The sequence below is a fragment of the Apodemus sylvaticus genome, chromosome 14 (genome assembly GCF_947179515.1).
Source record: "Apodemus sylvaticus chromosome 14, mApoSyl1.1, whole genome shotgun sequence".
In the NCBI taxonomy this organism is placed as follows: domain Eukaryota; kingdom Metazoa; phylum Chordata; class Mammalia; order Rodentia; family Muridae; genus Apodemus; species Apodemus sylvaticus.
The window spans coordinates 81,247,690-81,274,243 of record NC_067485.1 but is presented as its reverse complement, the minus strand read 5'-3'; the positions used below and the strand labels follow the sequence as shown (position 1 = coordinate 81,274,243).

The 26,554-nt window shown below is 36.9% G+C and overlaps 1 protein-coding gene across 1 annotated transcript in view; it reads right to left on the bottom strand.

Annotated features, from left to right (window-relative positions):
- Positions 1-206: 206 nt before the first annotated feature.
- LOC127664607 (ankyrin repeat domain-containing protein 26-like) overlaps positions 207-26,554 on the bottom strand; it is a 503,453-nt gene continuing 477,105 nt past the window's right edge. The window contains exons 9-16 of the mRNA XM_052156648.1: positions 24,538-24,616; positions 20,834-20,928; positions 17,687-17,813; positions 16,167-16,457; positions 15,159-15,361; positions 4,826-5,040; positions 2,240-2,307; positions 207-888 (exon numbers count right to left, since the gene is read on the bottom strand). Coding sequence (XP_052012608.1) covers positions 4,869-5,040; positions 15,159-15,361; positions 16,167-16,457; positions 17,687-17,813; positions 20,834-20,928; positions 24,538-24,616 — 967 coding nt within the window. The 3' untranslated portion in view covers positions 207-888; positions 2,240-2,307; positions 4,826-4,868. The remainder of the gene's footprint in view (positions 889-2,239; positions 2,308-4,825; positions 5,041-15,158; positions 15,362-16,166; positions 16,458-17,686; positions 17,814-20,833; positions 20,929-24,537; positions 24,617-26,554) is intronic.

The following is a 26,554-nucleotide window of genomic DNA, read 5'->3' as shown; positions in this document are numbered from 1 at the left end:
GTCAGTGGTCATGGGCACAGGGCCTAACTGGACCCTGTGTCGCCTTGGTTCCACCGCTGATGGCCCTTCAGCTGGACCAGCCACTGCTGCCGCCGCCGCCGGTAAATTCATATTTAACCAGCCACTGCCACAGAATCATATTGCTCATTTGGGTGGCCCAGATGGGCTATCATTACGGGGGCAATTGTCAGGGAAAATACAAAAGGCCATAATTCTACAGCTGAGATAAACTCAATCTCTTATTTGTTTTCAAACTTCTGTTTTTGGAGATTTGTTCCTCAAAAACAAACTTAAAGACATAGCAGCATATGTAGGAGACAACAGTGTCTAAGAATACCAGTTACAAAAAGGTACCTGTGATAGAAACAAAGGGCATTTGGGGTGGAGCAGAGGAACTTTGGGCCCTTCTGCTCTACAAATAAAACATATTACTCTAGTCCCAGATTCCTTCACTATCTCCCAGACTTATCATTAAGAATCCAATCTCAAGGATCTCTCTCTCTGCAAGGCAACTGGAGGTCTTCCTTTTCTTCCCCTTGAAAACTCTGCTGTGAGACAAGGATGGGGTGTGGCTACACTTGTGAACCCATGACTTCCAGATTTGCTTGTCCCCAGCCCTGTGCTGAATTGCGTGAGGTAAGCTGTAGATAGGATACCTGGAGACAATATCATCCTCTCACCTCCACACAACATTCTGAATTAGTCAACAAAGTTCCTTGTTTAACATGAAGAAGAGTGCTGGAGAAATGAGTCACCAGTTAAGAGCACTCACTCTTCTTCCAGAGGTCCTGAGTTCAGTTGCCAGAAACCAGGGACTGGCTCACCACCACCTGAAATGGAGATCCGATGCTCTCTTTTGATATGTCTGAAAACTGTGACAGTGCAAACCTATACATAAAATAAATAAATAAATAAATCTTTTAAAAATAAAATTAAATGAAGGCAAATGAAAGTAAGCTGCCTAAGGTGATAGAATTCACAGAGTAGCAATGGGAATACAGAGAACCAAGAATACAGAACTGATGATTTCCACCACTGCCCCACACAGTGTGACAAGATCCCTATATAAAATGACAACACAAGCACGTTTTTGGATCATGTGTGTACATCATTTTTGGAAGAAAAGATGACTCACAACAGAATGCATAAATCCCAAAGATGTCTGCCTAAAATCTATGTACAAATTTGCAACAGCAAAACTATGATGTTTAAGGTTTTAGACCCACTCTCACTATACTAACTCAAAAAGAGAAACTCCAAGTGTCTTAGTGTAATGTGTCCAATCAGAATAAACAGTATCCTGATATTTTCCAATTAAAATTGAGGCATTGTGTGACTGAGACACTCAAGTATTAGTTCCAGATGAGAAAAATATATGAAAGACTTTGTGAGAGACATAAGAAAATAAGTAAAATATGTCCATGAACTTCATAAAGTTTCATCTAATATTTTTCATGCTAAAGCATGCGGTCTCTCTGGTTATCATGACATCTAGCTTGAAGTGCTCTACTCTTAGCCTAAGCCGTAGATGGCTGGAGAAAGGAATGTCTCACCAACAGCTTATCTAACATATGCTCCATGATGATTGACTATGTGGTTTATATATGAAATAAAAGAAAGCAAAGCAAGCAGGTATGAGGCACTGGCCTGAGGCAACAAACAGTCCCATGCAAGTGTGCCCTTAGGGCCCAAGAACTAGAATAGTAATTAGACTTAGAATTCAGAATAGACAGGTGCTCCACTGGCAATGCACCTGGCCAGCTGTTGGTTCATAAGTAAATTAAATCAACATTTTGTTCAAAGTCAGTATTACCTTATGAAACAACTTATAGTTTTCTGGCTATATTTGACATATTTGAATGAAATATTTAGAGTAATAGTTGACAAACTGAACAGATATTTGAAAAGCACAGAATTAAAGAAATTATTTTGATTTTAAAAAATGCTTGGTGTATAACAACAATCCCAAATCCCAAAGCATGATCAGAAGACTGATACTGAAAGACAGTGGATTTGAGAATACACTGAACAAGGTCCTTGGTCAAAAGCAAACAAATGTATCAATGTAGACATGAATGTTTTGCAAGGATGTGAGTCACTGCAGTTGTGGGGGACCTATGAGGTCCTGAGTCTGGTTATAGCCTCAAGCACAAAAGGGTACTTGTTGATTGTCACAGCAATTTAAGTTATGCCTATTTGAAGTACTACTTGATCAAAACATGAAGTGAGCCAATTTTACCTTTGATGAAACTGTAGAACATTTTTAATACTTGATCTCAGAGAAGGTAGGGTAACTCAGGAGTGGAGCTTGTTTAAATTTTGCAGGAATCCACATATTTCATTCCAGAAAAAAAGGAAAAAATAACTCTAGTTATTAAAAAGAATTCTACATGGTAAATATAAATATAACTTACAATATTAGCCATAAAATTTATAAACTAGCTAAGGATAATTTTATTATTTATCTACAAACTCTAAAAATAACAAATACAGAATAAGCTTTGCGACATAGAATTGAGTGTGTAATCCAGAATTTGAAATTTGCAAGTGAACATGAGTGTTATAGCCAATGATCACAGCACAGACACTAAGACTCTATCCTCCATGTCAGTAACCAAAGCCATGAGATTTAATGGTCTGGGAAAGCTCACTTAATAAAGGTGAAAAGGAAATCTGGACGTAGAGCTCTAAACTTTGATAAAAATTTCTCCTTAGATTTAGACAAAATTCAAAGAGACATTGACCATAAAAACATTCAAAGAGACATACTAATGGCCAGAGATAATAAACTCAGTACTAGTTCCAGGTATACCATATCTTATCTGACCTTTGCATCATTTGCTATAAATTTAGACAGCTAGATGCTGTACGTTACTATAATATTTGCATTGCTAGCTGAAATAGCCACATCCACAGAATTTTAGGACCTGTGTTATTGCGTTCTTGCTTAACCCTAAGATTTTGATGAACAACAGCTCAGTATCTTATGCAGGCCATGCAGCAGAGGTCACATTATGGAGTTGTGTCTTGCACATGGACAGAAGGACATTTTCAATCTTCCTTATGAAGTCCAGCGTGATCTAACTAATCCAAGAAAACTGCAAGTGCCACAGACCTCCTTTGTCCTTGAAAATATTAAGAGAATTATCCCTTCAAAATAGCTTGGATCCCATCTTTGCTTATATCAGAATTCATCATGCTCCTATAAAAGGATACATTACCTGAATTTTACAGTAATGACTGATGAGAATTGTCTGTATTGTGACATATTTAACAATTTCACATTCATTCAAGGGTTGTTTGAGTGGACCAACTTTATGCCTTGGAAATGCTTAGACCATTGCCCTGCCTTCAAAAACATGAAAACGTTCTGATGAAAACTCAGCTAGTTGTCTTTTTTTAAAGTACAAAATAATGTAAGTAATACATTTAAAGATGTAATTTCAGTGTAATGCTGTCCTAGACACCTTTTGATTACCCCTGTGTGTTTTACATTTTATACATAAAGCCAATAAAAATATGAAGCAAAGGGCTTCTATCTACACAAATATAATCTGCTGTTCCATGTTTCTTCAGAGTTTGTTTGAGGCTAGCCTGGTCTACAGAGTGAGTTGCAGAACAGCCAGGGCTGCACAGAGAAATCCTGCCTCAAAAAACAAAACAAAGCAAAAAAAGAGGTTGTTGAAATGAACATTTTAATAGTAGCGATACACACTGAAAATAAAACTGCAACAGATTTACAATTCTTATAATTGCACTGTTTTATTTCTGTATGTAATTCCACCATCTCAACAATTATATGTATCAACATGAATATTATCTCTATTCACTGTGTCTTTGCAATTAAACTATAACAGAACATACTTACTGGGTGCTGCTAAAAGCCATGATAGTTTTAGGGAAATTTCAAATAAGAAATTTTTCAAATAAATGGGATGGAGAGAAATTAATATTATTAGTGGATAATATGAAAAGTTTCTGCTGCTTTCCAGAAAGACTTTTTCACTTAAAATATTTTCTGAGTTACATTTTGGAACCCTTTTACTAAAGGATAATTAAGCAAGATTACCGATATATATGCTTTCTTATATATAAAAATATTTAAAACGCTTAACAATGGATGAGTTTTGTGTGTTTCTTGTGATTTTTCCTGGATGTTAAGGTCTTGGGGTGATGTATTGTTGGTTTATCATTTTGCTTTGTTTAAATTTGGTATGTTTGTTCATTTGTTGGACCATTTGTTTTCTAAAGAGAGAAAATATGGATTTGCCTATGTCAGAGGAGCGGAGGAATTCTTAAATTCAACTATGCACATGCGGTTAAGAGTTTAACTTTCAATCTTTAAGTGAAAATGGTGGATATTGACCCAAAAAATTGTTTATAAAACCACTAAATACTTGAGTCCCAGAAAAAACAGTGTCACCTAAAAGGTAAAAAACGGATGTAATTGGAATATACCTTAAGTTATTTTAATGTGCATGCCACACCTCCTCTGTTATAGCCAGAGGACAACACTAAAGAGGTTCACTCCTCATACTACATGGGGTCCAGGGAATGAACATTGTGGTCAAATGGTGGCAAGAACCTCTACCCACTGTGTCTTGTCAACAAACATTCAGGTTTTGTTGGAAATCTCATTCAAGTTCAAACTGGAAAGAAATTTAAAATATTCCAAATTTGTTCTAGTTACTGACTCAGGTTAACAAAGGAGCATATCTGAAAAATGAGAATTTTGTGTCAGCTATCCACTTCAGTGGTTCATCAAACTTAAAATACAATACTATCAGAAACCTGAAACACTTAGAGAGACAAAAGCATAACTAACCTTATTAAGCTATCCCACCAAGCTCTCCTTCTTGAATGTGGACTTAAATCGTGGCCCCTATGCTGTTGAACCCAAAGATATTCTGAAGACTGCTGTCACTGGTTCCCTCTGAGACAGATCTGTGGTGAGTGTGGATGTGTGACAGCCTGTTCATCCTTCTCTCAGAGGTAAGCCTGGACTTGGTGTTCTGTAACTCCACAATACTGCTGTAAATACTGCAGAGGAAAACATTTCATGTCACATACTTTTCCTAAATGACTCCCAAAATTGTATTTTGACAATTGCTGTAAGAAGAAATGTGATTTCTGTTTAAACATTCTTTTACCAGTCAAAATATTTCAGAGAATGACTACTATAATAATTGAAAGTTTAAATTACTATAATTACTTCAGACAATTCAAAGGTGATTTGTTTTTCCCAGGAGGCATATACTTTTATTATATATTGGCATAATATTGAATGATTAATTTTGGTGTTCATAGATGTACAGAAAATTTTAGAAAACTTAACATGATTATTCCATTTATCACTTTTTTTTGGTTTTTTGAGACAGGGTTTCTCAACATAGCCCTGGATGTCCTGGAACTCACTCTGTAGACCAGGCTGGCCTCAAACTCAGAAATCTACCTGCCTCTGCCTCCCAGAGTGCTGGGATTAAGGGAGTGTGCCACCACCACCTGGCGATTATTCTATTTATAATTTAAGTGTATAACAATGATATATGATACATAATTTTATTTTTTTATTAAAAAGCATTACAATCTGATCATAATTTTCACCTCTGTCAAATTCTTCAAGGTTTTACCCCCTCCCTACAAACCCAACTCCATGCCTTTTCTTTGTATTTCTTTGTGACTGGCAAGAAGCAAAAGAGACCAAGAAGCACACACACACACATATTCACAAAATCAGAAATCAAAAAATACAGGCAAAAATCAATAAGACAAAAAATGTCTAAACAGCCTGAGCAGCCTCATATTCCAGCTGGACCTCCACTCTCCTTCTCCCTGTCTGCCCACCTTCTTCTGCTGAGCCTGAAACACACAGGTAAGCTTCCAGTTCCCAGCCCATCTTCCCTGCTTTCTGAGTCCTCTGTAGCAAGCCCAGCTGCTCTGAGCAGCCAGATGTCCCAGGGGAACCTCCATTCTCCCCCTATTCTCTCTTTCAACCTTCAATAGGTCTGCAGCTACTTAACCACAGAGACCTTCAGATCTATTACCACACAATCTAAGGATATCGATCAGAGGCCTGCCATAGGAGGACCATTGTATTTAAGACCCCCCCCCCCGCCATACCTACTATAAAAGATACATCAAAGGACCAAAGTCATACAGATGGAAACACGTCCTAAAAAGAACATAATTTAAAAAGTCAGGCCAATATGACACCTTCGGAGCACAGATAAACTTCTAGAGCAAGCCTAGGATATCTTATTACAACTTAAGCACAGGAAAATGGCCTTTCATTCAATCTTATAGAAATGATACAGGACTTTAAGGAGGAAATGAATAAATCCTGTGAAGAAATACAGGACATAAGCCCAACAGGTAGAGGCCTTTAAAGTGGAAACAAATAAATCCTTTAAAAATATACAGAGTAATACAAATAAACAGGTGAAAGAAATAAATAAAACCATGAAAGACCAGGAAGTCGAAATAGGAGCAATAAAGAAAACACAAACTGATGGAATCCTGGAGTTGGAAAACCTGGGGAAGAGAACAGGAACAATGGATGCAAGCATAACTAAAAGAATACAAGAGATGGAAGAAAGAATCTCAGGCATAGAAGCTACAATACAAGAAATAAATCTGTCAAAAAATGGTAAATCTAAAAAGTTCCTGACACAAAATATCCTGGAAATCTGTGATATCATTAAATGACCTAACTTAAGAATAATTGGAATAGAAGAAGAAGAAGAGTCTCACCTTCAAGGCCCTGAAAATATTCTGAACAAAATAACAAAACACTTTCTCAATCTAAAGAAGGAGAAACAACCTATAAAGCAAACCTATAGAACACCAAATAGACTGGACCAGAAATGAACATCCTACCAACACAGAATAATCAAAACAGAAAATTTATTGAAAAAAAAAAAAGAATACTAAACTTCCCAAGGTAAAGAGGTCAGATAATATACAGAAGCATACCTATTATATTCACACAAGACTTCTCAACAGAAATTCTAAAAGCAGTAGAAGGGCACGGTGACATATCTTGCAATGTCACAAATACTCCTACCTAGACTTTTCTACTCAGCAAACCTCTCAATCACTATAGACAGAGGAAAAAAGATGTTTGCAGGCAAATACAAATTGAAACTATATTTATCTACAAATTCAGTCCTACAAAAAAATACAAGAAGAAAAATTTTCACAGAAGAACGATACCTACAATCAAGAACACACAGAGAAAATAAATAATTACAAGCCAGCAAATAAAAGAAAATCCCAACAACTGGTCATTAATTCCTCTCAATATCAATGGAAGAATTTCCTCAATAGCTAAAAAAAAGCTTTAAAAAGTGATGCAAAGTTCTGAGGAGTGGCCCCTGGTTCTGGAAAGACTCAGTGAAGCAGTATTCGACAAAACCAACACGGGGAAGTGGGAAGGGGTGGGTGGGAGGACAGGGGAAGAGAAGGGGGCTTACGGGACTTTCGGGGAGTGGGGGGCTAGAAAAGGGGAAATCATTTGAAATGTAAATAAATTATATCGAATAAAAAAATTAAAAAAAATAAAGATCACACAAAAGCAAAAAAAAAAAAAGTGATGCAAAATAGGATCCATCACTATGTTGCATACAATAAACTAATCTCAGCAATAAAGGCAAACATTATCTCAGAGTAAAGGGCTGGAACAAAGTTTTCCAAGCAAACATACCTAAAAAGAGTACTGGAGCATCAATTATAACATGAAGTAAAATAGACTCCCAACCAAAATTAATCGAAGAGACAGAGAAGGACACTTTACACTAATGAAAGCAAAAAAATCTACCAAGAAGATATATCACTTCTGAACAGCTATGCCCCAAACACATGAGTACATACACGTATAAAACAAACACTGCTGAAGCTTAAATATCACATCAAACCCCACACATTAATAGTGGGAGACTTCAAAACCCCAATCTCAGGTATGGAAATGTCACCAAGACAGAAATTAGACACAGAAATCATGAAATTAACAGATGATACAGGAAACAACTGAATCTAACAGCCATCTACAGAACCTTTCTGCAAAACACAAAAGGATATATTTTAATCCCAGCACTTCAAAGAACCTTCTCCAAAATTGATAATATAATCAAGCAGAAAGCAAGCCTCAACAGATTCAAGAAGATTGAACTAAACACTTGAAACTTATGAGCTCCCCATGGATTAAGGCTGGACGTCAACAATAGAAAGATGAGAAAGACCAAATATTCATGGAAAGAGAAGAACTCTCTACCCAACAATCACTTTGTCAGGGAAGAAAAAGAAAGAAAATTAAAGACTTTCCAGAATTCAGTAAAAATAGAGGCACAACATATCCAATCATATAGGGCAAAATGAGGGTAGTGCTAAGAGGAAAGCCCATAATACTAAATGCCTTCATTAAAAAAATGTAGACATCACATACTAATATCTTAATAGCACACTTGAAAGATGGAGAAGAAAAGGAAGCAAACACAACAAAGTGGTGTAGATGGCAGGAAATAGTCAAACTCAATGTTGAAATAAATGAATTTGAAACAAAGAGAATAATACAATGATTCAACAAAAACTATATCTGGTTTGTTGAGAATATCAGCAAAATAACAAATCCTTATCTGAAGTATTTAAAGGCAGAGAGACAGTAACAAAATTAAAAAAAAATCAGTGGTAAAAAATAAATACATAACAGAAACTGAGGAAATTCAAGCAATCATAAGCTCCTGCTTAAACACCTGTACTACACAAAATTAAAATCTAAACTAAGTGGCTGATTGCCCAGACAAATACCACTTAGGGCTTAAATAAAGATCACGTTAACTATCTAAATAATCCTATGAAAATTAAGGAAATAGAAGCATTCTTCAAGAGTCTCCCAAAACAAACAAAGAAATGGGATGAAATGATGATTTTTATGCATAATTACAGCTGATTTTCAAGGCATAGCTAACCCCAATACTCCTCAAACAGTCCACAAAAGAGAAGCAAAAGGAACACTGTCAAACTTATTCTGAGGCCACAGTCAGTCTGATACCTAAACCACACAAAGACTCAACAAAGCAAAAGGACTTCAAACCCGTTTCTATTATGAATATTGGTGAAAAAATACTCTATATATTACTTCTAAATTTAACTGAGGAACACATCACAAACATCACCCATTATGATCAAATAGGCTTTATCCCAAAGATGCAGGAAGGGTTCACTAAATGAAAATCCATCGAGTTAAACCACAATATAAAGAAACTGGGAAAAATGGCATGATAATCTCATCAGATGCTGAAAAAGTCTTTGACAAAATACAACACTCCTTCATTTTAAAAGTATTAGGAATATCAGGGATACATGACACATACCTAAACATTCTCAAAGAAATATACAACAACCCAGTAGCCAACATCAGGATACAGGGAGAGAAACTTAAAGCAATTCGATGAAAATCCGGAACATGAAAAAGCTGCTCACTCTTTCCTTACCAATTCAATACAGTGCTTGAAGTTCAAGTCATACCAATAAAACAGTAAAAGGAGATCAAGGTGATTAAAATTAGAAAAGAAAAAGTCAAAGTATTCTTATTACTGGAAAATATGATTCTATACATAACTGACCCCCCAAAGTCTACCAGAGAACATCACCTGTTGATAAACAACTTCAGAAAATTAGATGGATACAAAAGAAACTGAAAGCAATTAGTAGTCTTCCTTTACAAAATAAATAAATGGGCCAAGAAAAAAATTAAGAAAAACGCCCTTTGTGAGAACCACAAAAATATAAAATATCTTGGTGTAACTCTCTAATGAAGCAACTTACAGATCAGTATGGCAAGAAATTAAAGTGCCTGTAGAAAGAAATTTATGAAGGTATCAGGAGATAAAAGAATCTCCCATGCTCATGGATAGGTAGCTTTAATTTTGTAAAAATGGATATTTTACCAAGCAGTCTTCAGGTTCAATGCAATTCTCATCAAAAATCCCATTTTTATGGAACTTGAAAGAGCAAATCTCAACTCCATATGGAAAATAATAAATTCAGGCTAGTAAACACAATCTTGAAAAATAAAATAACTTCAGAAGAAATCAATATCTGTGACCTCAAACTGTACTGCAGAGCAATAAGGATAAAACTGCCTGGTGTTGGTATAGAAACAAAAGTATGGCTACATGGTATCTACTCAAAGACTTGGTACAACCACTCTGGAAAACAATTCAGTGGTTTCTCTGAATACTAGGAATACCTCAAGACCCAAATTTACTACTTCTAGGCATATACCCAAACATGTTCCACCATTCCACAAATACACTTCCATAGCTATGTTCATAACAATTTAATTTGTAATATCCAGAAACTAGATACAACCTAGGTGTTCCTTAACTTAAGAATGGACAAAAAATATGTGATGTATCTAAAACTGAAATACTATTCTGCCATGAAAACCAAAGACATTTTGAATTTTTCAGGTAGAGATGAATCTTAAGAATATCAAGATTCCCAAAAGGACACGAACAGTATGTATACGCATATAATTGAATATTTGCAATAAAATAAAGCACACTCATGCTGCATTCCACAAATCCAAGGAGGCTAGGCAGAAAGAGGGCACAAACAAGGATGATTGAGACTCACTTAGAAGGAAGAATGGAGTAGTGGTGGAAGGTAGATGGAGAGAGGGAATATTGTGGGAGAGAATAATTGAAGGAGAGAGGGGGTTGGTGTGTTGAGGAGTGTGGAGGGGGATAGGGGATGTCAGGATTGCCATAAGAATTACTGGAAAATGCAAATTACTGGGTAGCAGGAAGGTAGGATGGATCTCCAGGAGAGACAAAGAAATGGGGTAGGGGAGGAGCCCTAAATCAATGGGGGTGTCCTTAGCAGTGACTCACAACATTTAGGATATGGAGTCTTATTAGGCAGCCTCCTGTGGCCAGGCAGGATCTTCAGTCTGGCAATAGGGACACAACCAACTCACAAAATTTTTGAGAGAAATCTTGTTCTTTTTCCAAGAAATAGAGGGACTGTGGATGAAGCAGAGTTTGAGAGAACAGCTAACCAATAACTATCCCAACTTGAAATGCATCCCATTGACAAGCACTAAACCCTGACATTATTAATGATACTCTGTTATACTTGCAGGCTAGAATCTAGCATGGCTGTGCATTATAAGGCTCCAACAGCCAACTGACACACACAGATGCCCACACCTTCAGCCAAATAGTGGAAGGATTTGGGGCCTCTTCAGAAAGAATAAAAGGAATGATTGTAGCTCATAAGGGGATAGTAATACCAACAATTCAACTAGGGTGGACCTTTGGGAATCTCAGAGACTGAACCACCAACTAGATAACTTAAACAAACAGGACCTGGGCGCCTCCCTACACATATGTAGCAGATGTGCAGCTTGGTTATTTTGTATGTCCTGAACAACTGGAGCGGGATCTATCCCAAAAGCTATGTTATATACTTGGGATATATTCATCTAGCTGGGCTGCCTTGTCTGGTCCCAGTAGAAAAGGAGGTCATAGCCCTGCAGAGCCTTGAAGTGCCAGGGAGGCAGAAAGCCAGTGTGCCCCCATCCACTCATAGGTCAAGGAGAGTGGGAAAGGAGGGATTGATTGTGAGAAGGTATTTCAGGTGGGGGGGCAGCAGTGAGTAGGATATAAACTGAATACGTAAACATTAAATTAAAAAGCCTGAACAAATCAATATTAAAAAAACTACAAAAATGTCATTCATTGTGTTTTGTGCTAACCAGCTACTTATCATGTGGACTATCCTAAATTATGGTGATTCAAGAGCTTCAGAGAGGTTGAACAGGTAAGCAAAGAGGCACAATTTTATAACCAAATCTACTGCTGTCTAGAAGGGTTGTACTTAAAAAAATTGTTGATGCCCCTGTATTTAAAGTGTAACAAGTTAAGAAATGTTTAGTTGGTTGATACATTTTTTGTGTCATACTCATAGGCATTTAAATATGCATAAATTTATAAAACATATATACTCCAGATGTAGAATTAAATGGCAAAGTGAAACATTTCCTTCATGAATTTGGTGAGTCAGGCTACCCCTGAGGCCGGTAAACTATAAGATCTTCGTCGAGTTATTAGTTGTGGGGCCTGCCCTTTTTGCCATTCATGCAGCCCTCCCTCCCATACTGAATGAGCAATTATGTTTAGTAACTTCATAATCTATATTTCTGTTCACACCTGCAGTAGACCTTAAGGTCAACAGCAAGGATAGTTCCTTTTGTAAATTAGAAAAGCACTAATGTACCAGAGTCCCTCCAGGTAACATACAAATTTCCTATTACAGAGACATAACATTCCAATAGCCAGAATAATAGACTCTGTGGTGTGTGCTACGTTCTTTGTGTTTCTATTATAACCTTCCTTTAAACACTTCTACTTAAGTGAACATTGATGAGGAGAGTTCCAAAATTACAGCTGTATGAATTAGCAATTAGAAATTACCAACATGCATATGTACTTAGCTGAATGTCCACACCTCAAGTAAACTTTTATTATGGAAAGGGAAGAAAGTGTCCCAGATATGAACCCACACACCTACAGTCACTTGATATTCAACAAAGGAGCTAAAAACATCCAGTTGAAAAAAGACAGCATTTTTAACAAATGGTGCTGTATCAACTGGAGGTCAGCATAAAGAAAAATGCAAATTGACCCATTCTTACCTCCTTGTACAAAGCTCAAGTCCAAGTGGATCAAGGATCTTCATACTGGGCATATACCCAGAGGATTCCCCAGCATGAAATAAGGATACATGCTCCACTATGTTAATAGCAGCCCTGTTTATAATAGCCAGAAGCTGGAAAGAACCCAGGTATCCCTCAACAGAAGAATGGATGCAAAAAATGTTGTATATATACACAATGGAGTACTATTCAGCCATTAGAAACAATGAATTCATGAAATTCTTAGGCAAATGGATGGAGCTGAAGAACATCATACTAAGTGAGGTAACCCAGTCTCAAAAGATCAATCATGGTATGCACTCACTAATAAGTGGATATTAACCTAGAAAACGGGAATACCCAAAAGATAATACACACATCAAATGAAGTACAAGAAGAATGGAGGAGTGGCCCCTTGTTCTGGAAAGACTCAGTGAAGCAGTATAGGGAAAAACCAGAACCGGGAAGTGGGAAGGGGTGGGTGGGAGAACAGGGGGAAGGAAGGGGACTTATGGGATTTTCGGGGAGTGGAGGTCCAGAAAAGCAGAAAATATTTGAAATGTAAATAAAAAATATATCGAATAAAAAATTAAATAAATAAATAAATACAAAAAAAAAAACCCAAGATACACTGAAGCTTATAGAGGAGAAAGTGGGGAAGAACCTTAAACACATGGGCACAGGGGAAATTTTCCTGAATAGACCACCAATGGCTTATGCTCTAAGAACAAGAATCAACAAATGGGATCTCATAAAACCACAAACCTTATGTAAGGCAAAGGACACTGTCAATAGGACAAAATGGCAACCAACAGATTGGGAAAAGATCTTTACCATTCCTACATCTTGGACAGGGTTAATATCCAATATATACAAAGAACTCAAGAAGTTAGACTCTAGGGAGTCAAATAACTCTACTAAAATGGGTACAGAGCTAAGTAGAGAAATCTCAACTGAGAAAACTCAAATGGCTCTAATGAAATGTTCATCATACTCTGTCATCAGGGAAATGCATATCAAAAGAACCCTGAGAGTCCACCTCACTCCAGTCAGAATGGCTAAGATGAAAACTCCTGGGGCCAGCAGATGCTGGAGAGGATGTGGAGAAAGAGGAACACTTCTTCATTGCTAGTGGGATTGCAAGCTGGTAAAACCACTCTGGAAATCAGTTTGGTGGTTCCTCAGAAAATTAGACATAGTACTACATTAGGACCTTGCTATCCAACATATAATAAAGATACATCCTCTTCCAACATATAATAAAGATACATGTTCCACTATGTTCATAGCAGCCTTATTTATAATAGGCAGAAGCTGGAAAGAACCCAGATGTCCTTCAACAGAAGAATAGATACAGACATTGTGGCATATAGACACAATGAAGTACTATTCAGCAATTAAAAACAATAAATTCATGAAATACTTAGGGAAATGGATGGAACTAGAAAGTGTCATCCTGAGTGAGATAACCCAATCACAAAAGAAGACACATGGTATGCACTCATTGATAAGAGTATATTAGCCCAAAATCTCAAAATAAACAAGTTACAATTCACAGACCACAGGAAGCTCAAGAAGGAAGACCAAAAGTGGGGGTGCTTTGGTTCCTCTGAGAAAGGGAACAAAATACTCACAGGAGCAATTATGGAGACAAAGTGTGGAGCAGAGAATGAAGGAAAGGCCACCCAGAGACTGTCCTACCTCAGGATTCATCCTATAAACAGTCATCAAACCCCAAAACTATTATGGATGAAAAGAAGAGCATACTGAAAGGAGAATGTTATGGTTGTTTCTGGAGAGGCCCTGCCAGAGCCTTACAAATACAGAGGAAGGTGCTAATGGCAATCATTGGACTGAGCACGTGGTCCCCAATGGAGGAGTTGGAGGGCAGACTGGAGGAGCTGAAGGGGTTTGCAGCCCTATAGGAAGACTGATGATGTCAGCCAAAGAGATGCCTCAGGGCTCCCAGGGACTAAGCCATCAACCAAAGGGTACACATGGCTCCAGCCAAAGGAGTGGCAGAGGAATACCTTATTGGGCATCTGTGGGGAAAGCGGTCCTTTGTCCTGTGAAGGCTCAATCGATGCCCCAGTAAGGGGAAATGGATGGGGTGTGGTGGTGGGAGTGGGTTGGGTGTAAGGTCATATTCTTGGAGGCAGAGGGGGGAAGTATGGGTTGGGGGTTTTCAGGGGGGGGAACCAGGAAACGGTTCATTTGAAATGTAAATGAAGAATATATTAAATAAAATAATAATAATAATGACAGGACGAAAGTTGCATCCAACCTACAACAGCTGTGGAGGAATGCTATCTGTCCTACACAAGTGTTTTAAAGGGAAGTACACGTATGGATATTATTTCGGGAAGGTAATGTTCTTTCAGGCTCTAATAGCCACATGAGTCATTTCACTAGAGTTTAAATTCAGTGCACTGGCTTACTAGGCTTCCAAAGTCTTACTTACTTTTCAAGTTCATATTTCAATCGTTCTCCAAGTTGCAATTCTGCTCTATATTTTTCTTCAAATGTTCTCCGTTGTGCTTTCACAGAAATTGCACGAGATTTTGTTTCCACAATCTCAAGTTCAATTTCCTTATATCTATGATCCAGTAGCATGATGTAATCGTGTCTTTCCTGATCTTTCTGTTGCTCAGAGGCAGCTAGTTCCTTAAGAATATTAAAAAGAAACATTTTAAAGGAGGACAACCAAGGAGATTTCAAATGTATTAGGAGGAGTGGTTGGTGTTATCAAAATCTTGTATTCATGATGAAATTACCAAGATGAAATTAAATAAATAACTTCAACTCACAGAAAGATTCTGTTTAAATTACAAATATCAATGTATATATTCCAAATAAAGGAAACACTTATTTAAAACCTAATCATCCAACAAATTATTGTGTAATTTTCTCTGCATTTGGCTCCACAAGGCAGAGAATGTGTTAAATGAAAGAGAAAGGAGTTGGAGTTCAAATTCTTTATCAACAACTTCCAGTGGATTTAAGCAGAATTGTTTTAATAATTTCTTTCTGTGGTACTGTAGTCAGAACCCAGGGACTTGTGGATGACAAAGAGATATTCAACCATAGGACTACAGTCTCATCCCTGAGGTATTCATATAACAATTCAAAAATTAATATAATTTCAGAGTAAGCCATGGAACTTATAAACAACCGAAGTACATTATCATATCCACATCACAATGATTTTCTTTCCCACCATGTTTCAATCTATCTCATAAATCACAACATTTCCTATTGAAAACTGGAATTCTGAAAGATGAATTCTTTTAGCATTAATGTCAAAACTAACAGGATTATCAATTGAAGGGTATGGCTTCTTTTTCCAGAACTCAACAAAAGAAACTGCTGTGAAACATAGAAGAAACACACACAATCATACAAAAAATATAATTGAATATGAATTTTGAGGTGGAGTGAATTACAGCACAGGACAAATGACTATAGTTACCCGTAAGACTTGGTTCTCTTGGTTTATTTTTTCCATGAGTTGACTCCTAGCTTGCTCTTCAATGGCTTTCTTATGATTTTCTACCTCACTTCGCTCTACCATGTTCTTGTCCATATCGGCTTTGAGGCTGAGTATTTTCTCTTCAAGCTGCTTTATTCTACCCTCTTCCGCTTCACGGTTCTCCCGGGCTGCTTTCCTTTCTGCTATTTTCTGCTCCAAAAGATTATTTTCATCTTCCTTGCATTGGCAGCGGATTAATTCTTGTTGTAGTTTTGTTTCCATACTTTCAAGCTGAGTGAAAACAATTAATATTGTCTAGTAATGCAGTAGGCAGAAAAAAGGCTAACATAACACTAATAGCAATTTCAGCATGATTCCAATTGAATTCAACATGAATTTTGGCATGGATTCACCATTCAACAATTTCAGCATGAACCCAGGCTTTACACCTGGTTTTCCACTTCACACATTAATGAATTATTGATAAACTTAAATTTAAAAAATCCAACCAAATCAAACAAACAACACAAACTCATATATACAACAAATATAGCACACACACACACACATGGAGAGAGAGGGAGAGAGAGAGAGAGAGAGGGAGAGAGAGAGAGAGAGAGAGAGAGAGAGAGAGAGAGAGAGAGAGAGAGAGAGAGAGAAGCCATAAGCTGTTTTCAGACCAGGAAAACTCTCTAAACATTATTAGGTACATAAGTGAGGTTCTCATATGTCTTTTAACTAATTTAATATTGGAACGACTGTCAAATCATCATGTCAGTAACTACAGACATTTCTTCCTCACAGATAATAAAAGGAATTTAACTAGAAGTCTCATGTGAAATGAACAAAAAAAATAGAAAAATGAGAAAAATAAAGCTAAAGTATATGCCCCTTTCAAGAAATGAAGAAAAAAAATATATATCCCTTCCAAGAAATGAAGAAAATACAAGCTTTTATTTTAATTTTAAAAATTGGATGCATTTTCTCTTTTTCAAAGTTTCTAATGTTTACTTCTCCTTGCTTCCTTCTATGGAGAACTCCATCTCATTTCCTTCTAGACTGAATTTTTTTCAAACATACAAACTACTTTTGAAAGTTAATGATTCCAACTATTATTTAAACAATTACTTATCTTTGATAAAGTACTTCAAATCTCTGAAGTTTAAAGGTATACACAATAACATCTTCATATGAGTTTAAATTTTTTTCTTGAATTATGATCAATAAAATCCAGCCTGAACCACACTGTGTTCAATAGAGGAAACTAACATGAAATTGTTTTTCCTGAACATATAGAGTCTGGGACGTGGTTCCTGTGACTCAAATTTAGGCAGGGGCATACATGCCAAATGGGTTTAGAACAGCATAGAAATTTCAAGACACAAATATGACACATTTTCAATCTAAAAGGAAAGTTCTTTTGAATATGAGCTCAAGTTTTCAAAAATTTGCAAACTCTTTATATTTACATTGTACTAAATTAGATGCAATTTTTATTTGAAAAATTAATTTAAATTCACCTTCTCTCTTAGTTTCAGTACCGTATCCTCTTCGCAGTGACTTGTACTTGAAGCATTATAACATGAAAACTCTCCATTTTGATGTGCATCTGAGTCCTCCTCCATCATTGTGCACAGATCCATATACCTAGACAAATATGCAAAACAATTAAGTAAACTATTATCACCATTGTATGTTTGTATATTTGTGTTGTTTTTTATGAAATCTGGCTTAAACATTGGATCTTCCAGACTGTATTTTACAAGTATTTGCATTGCAGATATAAGAATAAGCCTGGTTAGTAACTGAAGATTTTAAATTATAATCATTTAATACATTATAAATAGTAATATGGTTTATAATACTAAAGCAAAATTAATAATAATCAAAAGTGTGATTCTGTGACTATTTTAAAAGTATGAGATTGAAATAATTTTAATTTTTGAATTTTAAAATAAATACCAGGACAGAGAAGTAGGAGGGGGTGATAGGAGAATGGGCAGAGGGAAGAAGGCTTAGGGAAGTTATGGAGAGGGGGGAACCAGGAAAGGAAAATCATTTTGAATGTAAACAAAGAAAATTGAAAATAAAAAGTTCGAAAAAATAAAATAAAATGGTTGAAATAAAAATGGTAAATAAAGTATTAATATTGAAATCAGGAACTGAATTGTTATAAATATCATATGTCAACATATATTTTCATATATCAAAATAAATGATTTACTTATAATTTTGTTTTTAATTTTCAGGATTGTTTGTATGTGTGTGTGTGTGTGTGTGTGTGTGTGTGTGAGTGTGTGTGAGTGTGTGTGAGTGTGTGTTTGTGTGTTTGTGTGGATTTTGTCTAACTGTGTATACGTACACCGGAATGCAAGTATCCTCATAGGTACAAGTACTGATACTTCAGAAGTTGTTGTTACAGGCAGTTAGATGCTACTTAAAGGTAGATGCTGGTAACTGAAATTAGATACTATTATTCTGTTGGTTAACTTTGTTTTGTTTTGTTTTGTTGGTGTTGTTTATTATTATCAACTTGACAGACACAAGTTTAATTTGAAAAGAAAGAAACTTTACTGACAAAATTATTGATTATACAATTCTAGAGACATGCCTGTGGGAACATTTTCTTAATTACCTCTGGATGGGGAAGAGGCTTAAATCATGTATACACACAAATGAATACATATGTTCAAGACACACAAACACATGCAAATAAACAACGATTCATTCCACATAGTAGTACCAAGTATGTGTGGTGTGTGTAAGTACCTTGGTTGAATTCCAATCAAAATTAAAATTTAGAATGAAGACAAATAAAGCCTTTGAAGGATAATTGGGAAAAGAAAAGAGGACAATCAGTGCGTTAAGACATAGGGGATCAAATATAGAAATATGGGGAAAGACTTGAAAAGATTCTATGGCCCTTTGTAGGAGAAGTGTTTGAACACTTGGGCTCCAGTTACTGATGATGCTTGGGCAGGTTATGGAAACGTCAGGAGGCAGAGGCTTGCTGCTTTCCCAACTACTGTGGAATCTGTCCCTCTGTAAACACAGCCCGTTTATTCCTTAAGTTTTCTTTGGTCATTGAATTTATCATAGCACCAGATGTGTAACTAATGCAACTTTTTAAGAAGAAATCTAGAGAACCTCCTAATGTGGTTTTCACAAAATGCAGAAGATGCAATATCATATGCAGAATGTTAAATCACAGGAAAACACTAGTCACACTTTAGAGAAATCAAAATTAAAATAAAAAATAAAAACAAAAGAGGCCAGCCATGTTGGGAGACTCAAAGGTTACAAGAAATTTTGTATTATTTTATTTCAGGTGATAGAATAATGACATCTTTCATGCATTACAAGTCTGAAAGTTTTCATGTTATCTATCATTCTGTATACTCATTCAAATAGAAACAGAAAGGGCTGGAGCATGGCAGCAAGGGAGGGAGATGAAGCAAGGGAAAGAGGAGAGAGAGGGGGAGGGGAAGGAATCGAGGGAGGGAGGGAGAGAGATAGAGATAGAGAGGCATTCTAAGCCTGAAGATTCTGTATTCAGGATGTCAAAAAGTTGTAAACTTAGAATGCACCTGTGCTATGCATGCACAGGCATTTGACAATGTTCCAAAAAGTAATAGAGTATTATAGTTATTCAGCAATATATTAGTTATCAATTGAGGCTCCCTTCTCTTAGATGAATATAACTTGGTTCACAAAACTAGGCAGCACAGAGGCCAGAGAGGAAGGCTGCTTAATGGATTGCCGCTCATATTTTGCCTGACCTGATTTCTCCTACACCCCAGAATCATCTGCCAGGGATGGAACCTCTACACAATAATCTTGTTACCCCACATTCCATGGTCATTAAGAAAACATCTGCACATGTTTCTTATAAGCAATTCTTCATAGAGGCATTTTCTCAATTGTGGTTCTTGCTTCTCAGATATGTCTGGATTGTGTCAAGTTGACAAAATCAACCAGCACAATTAATGATTACATATAATTTATAGATGCCTTAAAATAAAAAGACATGTCAGTGGCCTTAAATGAAAATTAAATATTTTTGGATTCTGAGCTCTGTTTGATACTATAGAACAATTCCTATATAAAATATAAGACATCAATCTGTATGTTAGTTTATGTACACATACATGTAAATTTCTTAAAGGAAACTCAGGTTTGAAAATGTTTATATTTCATGTGTATATGGATTATGATCATGGAATATTAGTATATCTTTTTATGAGTCCACATGAATAACATATCATGGTTAAATATTTAAAAGTAGAAGAAAACCCAATTTTATCCATGTAAATTTTGATCTTTTATAACAAGCACACAAACAAGATATGGGTATTAATATCTGAAATGTAGGAGGAAAAAAATAAAAGCATATTTCAAAGTAGAAATTGAAAATATATTAGGAAGATTACAGTTGACATCAGAGAATGCTTTCACTGTCACTTATTATGGTCAAAATCATCACAGATGTTAGCAATTAATACTGTTCTTCCAAAATTTGAAATTGTGTTGTAGGTTTCTTATATGAGTTTAAAAATAGAACTATTTGTTTTATTATAAACTTGTAGACAAGATAGGAATTTATATTTAGGTTTTGGTAAAATCACTCTTTAGTTGTGGGTGAATGCTTTGATAAATAAATGTCATACCTGTCTATTTCTTCTTCTAGTTCCCTATTTCTCCTTCTCATTTCATGCAAACTCTGTGTCAGTGACAGGTACAACTTAAACTGTTCTTCTTGAACCTTTTCAGACGTTGAAAAAAATATATGAATACAATTTTAACTGTAGAGATCCACTTTTCTTTCTTAGAAATATTATTTACCAAGCATAATATTCTTAGATAATTCAGAACATATTTTCTGAAATTGATACATGTGAGCATAGATTTCAAAATAATAATTTTTAAAATTGTCTTATGGATTTGGGTGGCTTAGGCCTACCTATTGCCAGATCTGAGGAGGAAATATTACCAGTTTCCAAAAGAGCTAGAGTTCCAAAAACTAGGCATTGACACATGGATGCTGGGACCTTAACCCAGGTTTCTGCAACAGCAGCAAGTGCTCTTACACACTTAGTCATCTCATTGGCCCCCTCATAGAAGACCTCAGCTATGTGACATTTTCATTGTGACATTTTTCTGATATATAAATTTATAAATATTATTTGTTAAACATGGGAGGGTTTTTTTTCCTAGATAACTAATGTAGCCCTCTTTCTGGGACTCTTCTTCTGGCTCTTCCTCAGTAACGGTCTCCTTGTTTCTCTACTGTCTATTATACACCTGCAGTCTATGATTCTGAGAGCACCTCCAAGGTTGAAGTCCCCACTCTTCCCACTCTAACCCTCTCTCCCTCAGGACTCACCATTTTTCTGCTATTAGAAATGTCATCTTCCATGCTTGCCACAGTAACATTACATCATACTATCATAAATAGAGACCACACATGTACTCTGAAATCTATCCTGTGGTTCCAGAATTCTATATTTCTTCCCTAGGTAAATATTCCATTCCTAACTTTAACCTGTAGAAGTCAGTCCCTGGGAGGATCTTATGAGTCTCTAATAGAACTCTTCCATGACCCAAGATATGGCCAGTACCAGTCTGAACTCTGTCTTCCTTTCCCTAACTCTCATACTTCCTCAGTACACCCTTCAATAGTAACAACTACTATAATTAATGGTCATAATTACTCCTCTTTCCTTTGGTATTCCAACCCTACCAAGACTCCAAGACCATTACCATGCACATTGAAGAACTCAATGCCACCAACAATTATCAAAAGGAGATATTTCAAACTTCCAACACTCACCTTCCCAGGACTTATGACACTCACTTAAGAGGAGTCACAGGCAGAACTCGTCTCCTCAGTTTGCTGTGTTCTTACCTTTCCATCTGTCTTTTTCACCTCATCATCTGTGGACATACATGAATAGCCTCTCTCCCTCAGCAGAAAGAATATTCATATTCCCATCCCTATGCTACTTGGGGCTAAGAATCCTATGACCCTCTTGAATGGCAAACTTGCTCTGCTGGTCTGGTCAAGCCCTTGTTTCCCCTCAGTAACTCACTCTATTCCTGACATTGGAGGACCTTTGGGGAGGATGTTCTTTACTCACAGTGTGATGGTTGGGATATGCATGGTTCTTGGGAAGAGACACTCTTAAGAGATAAGGCCTGCTGAGAGTAGGTGTGGCATTGTTGCAGGAAGTACTCCACTGTGGCAGTGGGCTTTGAAGCTCCACCCATTTCTGAAGAGTGCTTTCTCCTACCTTCCTGAGAATGCCAATCTATTGACAGAGGTTGGATCATGATGGAGAACTCTTAGTTCATTCTCCAGCACTATGCCTGCCTAAAAACTAAAATGCTTCCTGTCTTGGTATTGTACTGGACCTCTGAACCTGTAAGCTAGTCACAAATCAATTTTGTCCTTTATATCATGGAATCTGTTCCCAGCAATAGAAAGCCTAAGACACACACACACACACACAAAAAATGGCTTTGCCAACTCTCTTCTTGGTACATTATTCATTTCATCAAGACATGTTCTCATCTAACTCAGCCCTAATAGCACCTGCTGGTGAAGTCAGAAGCCATGCCTTTCTCTGGCAGAATATGCATCACTCAGGTATCCTGTCCACAACTGGCACTGAGTGACTGCAAATATGAGTTCAAGCCAATCCACACTACTAGCCTGGACTTCCCACCTCAAGTCTCTTTAGGCTTGTCTCCTTTCTCTTTCATTTCTCATAGAAAATAAAAACACCAAGGATGTGAGAGGGTACCCGGTCCTAACGGGGAGGTCTTTAGTCAAAATGACCAACAGCGTGGAAATGGAACCTGAAGAGACCACCTCCAGTAGATAGACATGTCCCGAGTTGAGGGATTTGGCAATCTACCCATCTCAAAATATGGTCCCAGGATTGTTCCTGTCTAATGGAAATGCAGGGACAACACTGGAGCAGAGACTGAAGTAAAGGCCATGCAGAGACCACCTCAACTTGGGATTTATACCATATACAGATGTCAAATCCCTAACTCTGTTGCTGAAACCAAGATGTGGAAGAAGCCTGGCATGGGTGTACTCTGAGAAGCTCTACCAACACCTGACTGAGACAGATACAAATACTTACACCAAACCATTGGACTGGGCATGGGGAACCCTATGGAAAGAGTGAGGGAAAGGACTGAAGGAGGTAAAGGGTATTGCAACCCCATAGGATAAATAACAGTATCCAATAACTGGATACCTCAGAGCTTCCAACAACTAAGCAACCAACCAAAGAGCATACAAGGGTTGGTCCATGGTCCCTGCTACAGGATTGCCTTGTCTGGCCTCAGGGGGAGGGGATGTGCTTGTTCTTGTGAATGCTTGATGCCCTAGAGAATCAAGATGCTAAAGGGATGATGTAGGAATGGATGAGTTGGTGTGGGAGCACAATTAGAGGTTAAAAATGTAGGGGAAAAAGGTGGGGTGTTTGTGGAGGGGCTCCCAGGAAGAGGAATAACATTTGAAATGCAAATAAATAAAATAATATAAAAATAAAAGAATAACAAATACTAAAGATCTTTCAAAATGTCATATGGAGACCTGATACTATAGAAGCTTTCTAAAGAATATTCATATACACATGTATAAAATGAGTGAAAAAAGCGTTTCTACAATGGGGTGATGCTGGCCCTATTCAATACCGCAGTGGTAATAAATGCTATCCCAGGAATGGTTTTCTTCTTCTACAGTTTTTGACAAGCGAGGTCATACGAAACCCCAAATATTCAGGTACTTCCTAATGCTCTTGGTTACCCTCTAAAACCTGATGGAAAGAAATTATTCCTGGAGACCTCACTCCTTGAGCTATAACATGTGGGAATCTACAATATAACCTGGAAACATTATTCCCCTTAGCTAGCTTTCATAGTGCTAGAAGCTGCTAGAGGAGAAAAGAAATCAACACATATGTAGATATAAACCCCGCTGCCTGCAACTATGACTACCATTGCCAGCCATCACTGGTGGTAAAAAAGACTCTTAATCTACTGTTTTCTAATTGGATGTAAGGCCCCTTTTATATGTTAAACCCATACCTTGAACTGTTGTCTGAGCCAAGAACCTGTGACTAAATATATCCTATCCTTAGTGGAGAACCTACTACTGCACTACCTCATGGGCAGACAATTAACCTGACTCCTATAATTACTAACAAATAGTAACAATGTGAAGCTATCAAATATTTGAACAGGGAGAATATCTGACTCTCCTAAAATGTGGTTATATGCTGCTTCTGAACACAGGAAAATTTCTTTCAAGTATTAGAGAATTAAAACAAAATGGACTTCATAAGTCTATGCTTACCGGGGTTCTTGAAAGCTCTTCATTCTCCTCTGCTTGGAGGCTTGCTGCATCATTTAATTCTAAACTTTCAAGGGTGGCCCTAAAAATATGTTTTAAAATGATTGTGCATAACTGGCCACATTGGAAAATACCAAATTAGTTTCTGAAGAAACATTCAAATGATTACACAAATTCTGAAAAATTTGAAAGATAGTGATTTGGAAACTATCACTCTCTCTGTGCCCCTTTGTCTCTATAAACTTTAGATGTAATTTGAAGAAATATGCATTTTCTTTTTTTGTCTTAGTGCATATCAAACTTTCACACATACAAAGCATACACACATTGAGTGAGTACCACCCACCAACAAACTATGAATTTTAAGTAACTAAGACCAGAATGTTTCCTGATTTCAAAAGTGTGTAATTACTATGAATGATGCAATTTCTCTTTCTTCATTCTTTCCTTGAAAACACTAGAGCTATTCAGCACAGTGCTTACATTATAGACCTCTGTGAGTGACCCTCATGTCCCAAGATCATGACGCAGTTTGCGTGTTCATAAAGTACCTCATGCAACTAAAAGAAGCACTAGGTAGACTGTGCCCTGTGTTCCTGTTGCAAAAACAAAACACTGCCCTCAGGTCTTTCCTGACATGATAGACTAGAGAATCTCTGAAATGCTGAGCCGATATATTTTTCTCAATCAAGCTGACTTCTGAGCGATCACCTCCGTAGTGAGGGAAGTGATTAAAAAGGAAATGGAGTCATTTAATCACTTCTGTAATGATACTGCCAATATGCTTCTTAGACTTTGGAGACTTGAATAGTGGGCATTTGGAAAACGTGGGAACTGTGGTTTACATTTGGCTCAAAATAAGGCTGGACTAATGAATCACTCTTGCATGAGTTCATGAGACCAGAAAACTCACTTACATGAATGCAGATAATGAGCTTGCAGGTGGAATAAAGAACTCTTCTACAGAGTTGACCCAAGGCCATACACATTAGATTCTGTCCTATAATCTGTATCCATCCCTGAAAATCTCAGTGATATGGAATTTAAAAGTAGTCAGTAAGTTTATTTAGTGGAGGAAATATTCCAGAAGTCATACTTTGTGCTATCACATTGTTAATGCTCATGGCTTTAACTTTGCTTAGGGCAACCAAGTGAGTCGAAAAGTATACAGGTTATTTAGAAATGTGACATCATCCTGGTGGAAATAGACAAACTTTCGACAAGATGGCTAGCAAAGTAAAAGGCTCATCAACCCTGAAAACAGCTTAGAGGACTTTGCATTAACAGGGCTGCCTTTGAGACGGGCCCAAACTTCAAAAGTACATGCATAAAATGAAAACAAAGAGGGAATGCATTCTTTAGGATAGCAGTGACTCTCAACCTTGAATACAGCCTCAGTTATACTCTCCTACTAAAAGCCAGATGGGGATTTGAGTCTGGAAGTTTGGCTGCCCTGTGTCCACCGGCCTGGGTGTTACTTAAGCTGCAAAATCACTAAGTAGTAACCATTCTGGTGATAGTCTTGCAGTGTATGTCAAAATGCAAGCATAACTTGGCAATGGTGCGATAAAGCAGTATTGCATAGAAAAGCCAGTTAGACAAGACGATGTGAATCTGTTAAAGTCCATATACAGAATGTCTGAGTGGTTTATGTGTAAAGGAGTGAAGGTAACACCTAAATTGTCAAGATGCAAAGAAGTAATAGGATGTTGCAGATGTCAGAAATAGAAGATTTTAAGTGATGGAAGTACCAGTAAATGAATGGAACTGGCCCAAAATCAGACCACATGTACTATATGGCACTGCAGAGGCAGGGCTGCCCAATCCTGGTGGAGTGTATGTGGCACCACCATGTACCACAGACTGTGGGTATGTTTTTTATGTTTGTCCTGCTGGGTTTCAGGCTGTACTTGGTATAATATTCATTAATATTTTCCTATTATTATCTTTTGGCATATGTTAGGTAATTGACATAAAAACCTATGTAATTTTCATAATTTATGAAAGGAATTGGACTTTA